This window comes from Vitis riparia, chromosome 8, assembly GCF_004353265.1.
Source record: "Vitis riparia cultivar Riparia Gloire de Montpellier isolate 1030 chromosome 8, EGFV_Vit.rip_1.0, whole genome shotgun sequence".
NCBI classification, from domain to species: domain Eukaryota; kingdom Viridiplantae; phylum Streptophyta; class Magnoliopsida; order Vitales; family Vitaceae; genus Vitis; species Vitis riparia.
This window is the reverse complement of record NC_048438.1, coordinates 7,489,278-7,498,345: the sequence shown is the minus strand read 5'-3', so window position 1 is coordinate 7,498,345 and position 9,068 is coordinate 7,489,278. Positions and strand designations below refer to the sequence as shown.

The 9,068-nt window shown below is 35.2% G+C and overlaps 2 protein-coding genes across 3 annotated transcripts; one reads left to right on the top strand and one right to left on the bottom strand.

The window, feature by feature from the left end:
• Positions 1–4,251, top strand: LOC117920379 (ribosome biogenesis protein NSA2 homolog). 2 transcript variants are annotated; one of them, XM_034837861.1, is made up of 9 exons: positions 1–95; positions 210–329; positions 443–510; positions 1,915–2,023; positions 2,111–2,179; positions 2,437–2,494; positions 3,390–3,625; positions 3,730–3,781; positions 3,882–4,251. In XM_034837861.1, the coding sequence occupies exons 1-9, from the start codon at positions 93–95 to the stop codon at positions 3,947–3,949; spliced, it is 783 nt and encodes a 260-aa protein (XP_034693752.1). In that variant the 5' UTR covers positions 1–92; the 3' UTR covers positions 3,950–4,251. The 2 variants fall into 2 exon arrangements, with proteins under 2 accessions (XP_034693752.1, XP_034693754.1); XM_034837863.1 differs by lacking the exon at positions 1–95 and having other exon boundaries at positions 198–329.
• A 279-nt stretch (positions 4,252–4,530) lies between these two features.
• LOC117920378 lies at positions 4,531–7,566 on the bottom strand. Its single transcript, XM_034837860.1, has 3 exons — positions 7,427–7,566; positions 7,109–7,182; positions 4,531–5,501 (listed from the first exon to the last, which is right to left on the bottom strand). The coding sequence occupies exons 1-3, from the start codon at positions 7,444–7,446 to the stop codon at positions 4,807–4,809; spliced, it is 789 nt and encodes a 262-aa protein (XP_034693751.1). The 5' UTR covers positions 7,447–7,566; the 3' UTR covers positions 4,531–4,806.
• Between the last annotated feature and the right edge of the window lie 1,502 nt (positions 7,567–9,068).

The window sequence follows — 9,068 nt, the reverse complement described above, 5'->3', positions numbered from 1 at the left end:
AAAGCAGCCGACTACTCGAGGCTAGGGTTTTATAATACTCGTTCGCATCTGCGTGGGGAAAAACCTGCGTTTTCTCCAAAACTGTTTCAACCATGGTTAGTATCCGTTTGTTTCCAAGGAAAATTTCCCTAGAAGATTTATTTCCAACAAAGTCAGTGATTTCTGATTGTATTTTGTGGTTGTTTGTGTTGTCCTCTGTTTCAACCATGCCGCAAGGAGATTACATAGACCTTCATAGGAAGCGCCATGGCTATCGCCCTGACCATTTCGAGCGCAAGCGCAAGAAAGAGGCTCGTGAAGTTCACAAGCGCTCTGAAATTGCTCAGAAGGTCTTTTTTTATTTGATATTCTGTTTTCTTCTCAGTCGATTAATTCTATGCTTTCTTAGTTTTCTGTGATGTAATAATCTCATGTTTTTCTGGGTTGAATTTGATTGTGACAGGCTCTGGGTATTAAGGGTAAGATGTTTGCAAAGAAACGTTATGCAGAAAAGGCGCAGATGAAGAAAACGTGAGTGTAATTTAATTCATGTTATTATTTTTTATTTCTCTTCTGTATGATTTTTCTTTTTCATTAGATAGATATTTTCAAATTGATCTATAATATCCATTATGGTTCTTATAATGATTTGATTGGCTATAAGAATATTATACTATTAAAATATACATTTTGTCATAAGTCCAAACCGATTAACTTCTAGCCTATATAGATGGCATGAAGTTGGTTGTGGTGCAGAAGATTTTAGATTTGATTATTGTATTTCTATTCCTTTTTTCTTTTCTTTAATATAACTACTTTATAGATTTTCAAGCAAAGCTGTATAACGGAAAGCCCAGGATTGGAAGGGCTAAAGATAGAAAATTTGAGCTTCTAATGACAATTTCATATCCCCTGAACCATTTATATGGCATTCAATCCAAAAATGTCCCACTGGAATTCAGGAATTCTGTGTAAATGTCCAATATCCAATCATCAATTGAAAAGATAGAAGTCAAGGAATGTAACAAAGTACACCAATTTCGAGGATTATTTTATGTCAATCAGAGACTGATCACTCTAGTGACTATGAGACCCTTATGTGGTTACTGAGTAAATGTTAATGCTGGTTTAAAGAGTTGCAAATTAAATTGATATGGTATACTGCAAACCTTTAAATACCCAAAAGAAAAGGAGAGAACAATATTTTTGCCAACTACCGAGTGTTACTATGTGCTAGGATTTTCTTTGAATTACATATAGGTTGCATCCCACACAGTAAGTGCTGCAGGAGTGGTGATGTCTCGTGTTTCAGGAGATTTGAGCCATATAATGTGTTCAAATTAAGTGGAGGTTATTTTGAACTTTTATCCCACATAGGAGTGATAGTTTTGTCTAGCGTTTGGCCAGTGAAGATACACTTGACGTTTGGTTAAATAAGCTTTCTACCTAGGGGTAATAGTTCCAAGGGAGAATAGTGTGAATAACCCTTTAAAATGTTATGCCCCTTTGCTTGTCGTAGATTTATTTTATCCCACCTGTGGCATTAATGTCACTATCTTAACAGGTATGTGTGATCACTCCATGAATAACAATTCTTTCTTGGGGAAATCTATTATGAATGAAGTTAAATGCAATTCCTGTTTTTTGGTATGGTTTTAATCTAAGTGTTTTCTTTAGCTAATTTTGCATTTAGTTTTCGAAATATTGACCTTCGAAGCATTTGTTGGCAGAACTATTCTATATATTTATATTTAAGAAAATGTGCATTTGTGCATGGTTGTATTTGCTCTTTTGTTTACTTAATCACCTTGATTGTCTGTATTTCTGCATCTTATATGTTATATTACATCATGTGTGGTAGTTACAGATTGATGGTATGCCCATTGATGGATAATGATTACTGATGTTGTTTGTTAATTATCATCATTTTGACAGATTGGCTATGCATGAAGAATCATCATCTAGGCGCAAGGTGGATGACGATGTTCATGATGGGGCTGTTCCTGCCTATCTACTAGATCGTGAAACAACAACACGTGCAAAGGTCTATTGCTGTTGATGTACTTATTATCGAATACAAACTCATGTATATTACGTGCTCTTTGTGGATCTGACATTATTCTGTCTATAGGTTCTTAGCAATACTATAAAGCAAAAAAGGAAAGAGAAAGCTGGGAAATGGGAAGTCCCTCTACCCAAAGTAAGATCACATTCGACATTGTGTTATTTCAGCATTAACCTTTTCAGTAATTTCTGATTTGAGTTTCCTGCTCTTTTTCTAAACTTTTCCCTTTTTCAAAATTTTGGAAGACAAACTTACATGTTCTAATGGTTAAAATCCTGGGTTGTATGTTTATGCATTTCCTTGTCATGACAGGATTATTTTGGTGGTTGGTATTTTGTAACTCAATGATGGATCAGATAACTTTATGACTAGGTGGTGTTTTCCTTTTTCAGGTCAGGCCTGTTGCCGAAGATGAAATGTTTAAAGTTCTTAGGACTGGTAAAAGGAAAAGTAAGTATTCTATAACTTATTCTTTTCTTGGCTTTTGCTCTTCTGATGCTAAAATTCCATGTCACTTTTATGTGGTTGAAAGTTCTTACCTGTTATGTAGTTTGTATAAATTTGAGTCTTCTGATCTCCTTCTGGCCACAAACTTTTATTTTGATTTTTTTCCCCTAAATGCCTGATACTGAGTTACAAATAAATTATTCCTGATAGCATCTTTTTGGTCAAACCAGTTTTATTTGGCAAACACAATAATTTGTATTTGTTTGGAGCAAATGGAAAATTTGAAATAATTTTTGTTTACTTAAAATACTGAATCTGTCAATTTTTCAAAAATTGGGGTTGAGCCTGATTCTCATACGTGGTTTGTGGGTCACAGCTTTGTGAATGTTGTTTCTGTTAATCACTGAAATTGGGCTCTTATAGTTGACTTAATATTAGTGCATGATTTATGGTGTCTCAAACATAAATGCTAGTAAGTTATTCATGTTGGGAATCTTTTTAGAGAAACCAGTTTTGACTGACAAACATCATAATCTAAAATTGTATGGAGCAGACTGAGTAGGATAAAAGAAAATTTGTTTGCTTAGAATGTTGAATCTCTCAATCTTGCTAAAATTGTGGTTGAGGCTTGAAGAAAAAGGGGGGGAGGGGGGTTTGTAGGTAATGCCTTGTGCATATTGTATCTATTAATCAAAGAAATCTGATTGTTATAGTTGAATTCATTTTTGAGCATTATGTATAATTTCTCAAACAAGGATGATACTCAATAAGCTGACAAGAAAATTTTTTCGTCATTGTTTAGATTGAGCATGTGCATATATGCTGAAAAGGTTGAGTCACAAACCCAATCCCTTACCTAATGCCTCTTAACAATCTATGTCTGGCATGTCTTTTGCAGCCAAGCAGTGGAAGAGGATGGTAACCAAGGCCACGTTTGTGGGACCAGCTTTTACAAGAAAACCCCCCAAGTATGAGCGATTCATCCGTCCTTCGGGATTGCGATTCACTAAAGCCCATGTGACACACCCTGAACTCAAATGCACTTTCAACCTTGAGATAATTGGAGTAAAGAAAAATCCTAATGGCCAAATGTATACCTCCCTTGGTGTTATGACCAAGGGTACTATCATTGAGGTAATATTTCTTCTTTTGACTCTAATATGATGTGATAAATTGATGACAAATTTACAACTCCAATGTGATGGTCTCTTCATTGCTGATGCTCCTGTTAATGGTAGGTAAATGTGAGTGAACTAGGTTTGGTCACACCAGCTGGGAAAGTTGTATGGGGTAAGAAATTTTTTACTCTTTGTACCATTTTCATTGTTTTGTGTTTGCTTCATCTGCAACATTTTTAATTTTTATTTTTTGAATTCTGTGGTGGATGTAGGGAAATACGCACAAGTGACAAATAACCCAGAGAATGATGGATGTATAAATGCTGTTTTGCTTGTGTAAGAGGATTATCAACAGCAACAAGAATATGGTGGCTCATGGATGGTGCGGGAGGACAACTAATTTCTTGAGTTTCTGTTAAGACAATATGTCAGTTGCGCTTGCAACCCCAGTGTGTTCTAGTCGAGGACACCCTTGTTCTTTCTTTGTTTCCCTTTTTTATTTTTGTTTGGCTCTTCCCCATGTAGTAGTTTATATCCGCTGAAAACATTGAGTTGTAACATGGGTATACCCTTGTGTGGATCAATTTTGTGGGATAACTGAAATGGAGTTTTACTCTAGGCAATACTCCAGAGGAGTTCTTGTAAACCAACAAAAAGGCTAACAGAAAGCCTAGCAATATGTGGTGGTGGGGTGGGAGCGCTTAAATGATGTGAACATCTCTTAGGATAGTAAAAAGAGTGATTGGTAAAAAGATATCTTGATGATACCATTTACGAGTGACGGGACGAAACGATCCAAAGAAAATGTATATTTTCACTGACATTTCTAGTAAAGGAGCAATGAGAAACTGCATCACTTCAGGATCTCTACCCCGCATCGTAAGTCAAAAACATTTGAGACAGCAGCAAAATTGTTTACAGTTGCACCAAATATCACAAATTTATTTCTCCAAGAAGAAATAAAGCAAATGAGCTAAAAGCACAGGGCACTATAGATAACATGTTAACCAATCCATCCATGAACCATAACGCAGTAAAAGATCAGGCAGCAAACATGCACCACTCACCAACAAAGATTTCAAAACAATACACAAGTTGGGGTCCATAGTTCAACCACATTATTGCACATTCAGAAACAACCCTAAATTTACTTATATATATATATTAGGCGGCCCCCCAAGAACCTGTGAAGAGCACCTAATGATCCGGTGGTGGACCAGAGGGCAAAATTATAGTACCAGGTTCAATCACCTGGATCAAACCTGTGGCCAGCCTCCTTGTCAAGTCCTCCACTTCCACCTTTGCTACATCCTTCCTCATCCCAATATCAGCAGCAAACCGGCTAGCACAGTAAACCCCAACTGCAGTTGCGGCCATCCCATATATATTGGTGGTCACAAGTCGCAAAGGTGTTGATAGAACAGCTGCGAGTGGCCCCCCTATTATAGATACAGCTTGCCCACTCCGTCCTATAGTTCCTTGATCAATAACAAGGAGGCCAGTCTTGCAGTAGATGGCGAAGTCTTCACAATTGTTCTTGAAGACATTATAGCACCCAAAGCCATTGTTAAGCAGGTAGGTTGCTCGATGGACCACAATTTCATTTGGATCTGAGACTGCGAGAGTGCAAGTTCCACCACGTGCTTTTGCAAGAAAGAGAGCGGAGCTGACTGAATACTCAAAACGGTACAGGATACCACCAGCAAGGAAACAGTTCAGGCATGAGGAAACAACCCCATGTCCTCCTTCTGGTGGAGTGCAGGTGGGGCATGGCACTTGATGACGACGAGCAGGTCCTGAGCTTACCAGAAGGAGATCCAATACTGTTCCTGTGCCTACTTCTTGACCATGTCTAGTGAAGTGAATGACTTCATTATTCCCAACATATATTCCTGTATTCATTCAAAAGTTGTTAGAAAATATATCATAGAATGCACAATATCTGACAAAGCTACACATAGATGCATCTTGTCTTCAATGCTGGTAGCAAATTGATATCTTAACCAAAATATTAACTATCTTCTGATAGTACAGTAGATGAATTTAGATTATTCATTTGAATTGCCGCCAACTGGTTTATCAGGCATTTCAATCTTGGTGTCTAGCCATAGAACACATATCCAAATAATTAGCTTGTGTAGGCTGTCTTTTAAGGTCACCATACTCTAGCATTTTGATCTCTTATGAAAATTAACAGTAAATAAGCTACTCAAGTGTGTGAAAATTATCAAACAGAAAATCAATAAATCAGTTATCCAAGTTCCTCATGCCTGAGAATACCTCAGTGGTTACACATTGCAACAATTTCATTGCAAAGGAAGAAAGAAACATCACAGACTTCCAATTACTATCATACCCCGTAGTTTTAAAAGTCTCCTAAGGCTTAGACTTAGATGTGACACTAGGTGCATGCTTGAATGAAGTGAAATGCAACTTAAGATGCATATCAATTTTATAAAATATGCTTTAAAATCCAATCCAAGCCAAAAAAAAAAAAAAAGGTTTAAGATTTCCAACATTTAAAAGAACCATTCAACAAAAAAAAATAATGAAATTATATAAATTTCAAAATATGGTTAAAAAGTTTAAGAATAAAAGTGTTCAAAAAAGAAAAAGTAGACAAGAGGCGCGCCTCTCCAACAAGGTGCTATAATTAGGGAGTGGTTGAGCTTTGGGCCTAGGGGTGTTTCAAGCGCACCTTTTATAACTATGTCATGCCTACTTTTTAGTGGGCTCCACAAAATATCATATCATGGGCATCATTTTTAGAAGGGAAATAGCCAACAAATCTACTTAGAAAAACCATCTAATATCATCAGAATCCTAGCAAATGCATTGTCATATATTTAACATGACAAAGACAAAGACAAACTGCTATTAAAGATAAAAGCACAGCAGTTATTAAAATCCACAGTATACTAGCTCCCTTTCCTCCCTAAATCCGCCCCAATATTAGTGTCCTTCTAAGAGGAGACACTAGCAGAAGCCACAAAAAAAATTCCAATTTTTATTTAGCTGTGCCCTAAAATCCAGTGGATCTCTTACATTGATATGCAACTAAATAAAATCCTTCATAACAAGCCAGGATAGGAACAAAGAATTCCACACATGGCATATTCTGCAGAATGGATTAGCATTTCCATGCGAACCAAAAATCCTATTACCTCATTACTCCTCATAAAGAAGTGAGTAGCATCCTAAATTTGATTTCCAACCCAACCCTAATTTAGACTTGCTTTATCCAAATATAGTACCAAATCAAACTTGCAATAGCAAATAAAATTAGCCCTTAACTTCTGCAACAATGATTGAAGACTTTTCCCATTAAATTTAGAAAGGCAAATGCTTTGAAAGCAGAAAGGCGTATTGAACTGCCTACCAAAACCCTAAATCCATCACATTGCATTTACTCATTCAAAATCAACAAAACAACGGAATCCAAAGAAATTTTTAAAAAGAAAAAGAAAAATTCAATAAAGCAGAAAATTAGAGAGAGAACCGTGATGAGAATAGATGTAAGCAGTCCTCCACGAGTAGATGTGATCGCCAGGCTTGAGGCTCTCTTTATCGACTCTGTATCCATTAATTCATACATCAATATTCCACATCGGTAATTAAAAGGAAAAATAAAATAAAATCCTAATGTCGTGTTTGGCTGCCGAGAAACGTTGCGGAATAAAAAGAAAACTTGAAATGTTGCAGCACATCAGCTCCAGCTCCAATCCGCTACACGTGCTATCCCTATAAGTTCTCGAATTCTTTTTCATGCGCTCTTGGCAACCAAACGGATAAAAAAAGAGTTAAAAATTAAAAATACCGGTTGGAGAGCAGCCCCATCTCTCTGTCTTTTCGATCCCCTTTTCCCTCACTTTCTCGAGAAAATAATTCCTGGGTTTGTGCACAAAGGAAAGTGGACAGTTGCCTCGTGGTTTTGCGAAATCGCGTAAGAGGCGGTTGTACAGTCTTAAATGACGATAATGTCCTTCCGTTCCTTCGTTGTTAAGTATGGTACATTTGGTCGGTTGAAAAGAGAGAATTAGGGTTTGTTTGTTAACAGAGCATTTTCAAACTTTAAAAAATAGATTTTTTTTTTTGGGTTATTTGATTACAGGGTCAAAATAACCTCCATATTTACGAAAATAACTCATCTATAATGGTACAATAAATGACCTAATTGAGACAAAAATACCCCTCCTTTTATGTCCCGTAAACGCTTGTAGCTTCTCTTCTTTTGCTTCATTTATAGAGTTCCTCATCTCAAAATGACTCCACATCTTTTCCTTTCAAAGCTGAAAAAGAAATTTATCATCTTCTTTTTCTACTTCATTCTCTTCCTTTGGTGCACAAAACAAAAAACTCATATTTCTTTTAGAAACCCTAGAAAATTTCTTATCTATCATTACCAAACTTTAGAAAATTTCACCTCCTCATCCTCTGTTTCATTCCCAATCCTTGGAAAAATTCTTATTATATTTTTGTCAAGTTATCTCATATTGTATTTTTAAGCATGAAGGAGCAAATGAGTTCATTGAAGAGTGATAAGAGAAAGAGGTTTAAACTTGTGGCGAAAAAACAAAAATCCCAATTGGGAATAGAAGAGAAAAGTGAAGTAGTAGAAAGTAAAGTTACTAAGCAAAAATCCCAATTACCGATAGAAGAGGGAAGTGATTCTGCTAAATTGATGAGTGAAGTTTTCACATTTTATAAATTATTGGAATTTTTAGAGATGTTATACAATAGTATTTGAGTCTAGTTAGGTTTATTAGTTAAATGCTTTTTAAAATTCAGGAATATTGAATTGTATTCAAAATATAAAATTGTTGCATTTATGATTTTTTTAGTTCTCTACCGTTATCAGTTATGTACTTGGAGTGAATAAATTTAGGTTTGTTAGTTAATGATTGAAAATATTTGAGAACTATTATCGTGTGTTTGGAAAACAATAAATTGCATATTAATATTGTTTTAGTTTTTGGTATTATTATCAATCATGTGTTTAGAGTGAATTATATATATTCAATGTAGTAGCATCTAATTAGGGATAGGTTTGTAGAGAATTTATGAAATTTTAGGGATTTTTTGGAAGTCGTAATGGTATTATACAATGGTGTTTGACTATGTCTATGCTCGTTACTTGATGCTTTTAAAAATTTGGGAACTATTGCATTGATTTCAAAATAACGAATGGTATATTTAGAGAATTTATGAAATTTTAGGATTTTTGAACTTTTTAGGGATGTTATGCAATGGTGTTCGAGTAGGATTAGATTTGTTAGTTAATGTTTTTAAAAATTTGTGAACTACTAGAATGTGTTAATCAATTATTGTATAATATTTATAATTTTGTATTAAATCTTTACTATAAGTTGATTTTATTTAATTTATAGACTATTACTTCCTTAACATGTTTTATAGTTAAAATACCTTCCTTGATATGTTTTATAGTTAAAATACCTATA

Coding starts and splice junctions, on each gene's coding strand:
- LOC117920379 (XM_034837861.1), top strand. Junction 2,180..2,436: donor GGGAAGTCCCTCTACCCAAA/GTAAGATCACAT, acceptor TTCCTTTTTCAG/GTCAGGCCTGTTGCCGAAGA. Junction 3,782..3,881: donor AGCTGGGAAAGTTGTATGGG/GTAAGAAATTTT, acceptor TGGTGGATGTAG/GGAAATACGCACAAGTGACA.
- LOC117920378 (XM_034837860.1), bottom strand. CDS start 7,446: ATGGGGCTGCTCTCCAACCG. Junction 7,183..7,426: donor ATGGGGCTGCTCTCCAACCG/GTATTTTTAATT, acceptor TAATGGATACAG/AGTCGATAAAGAGAGCCTCA. Junction 5,502..7,108: donor TTACATCTATTCTCATCACG/GTTCTCTCTCTA, acceptor GAATGAATACAG/GAATATATGTTGGGAATAAT.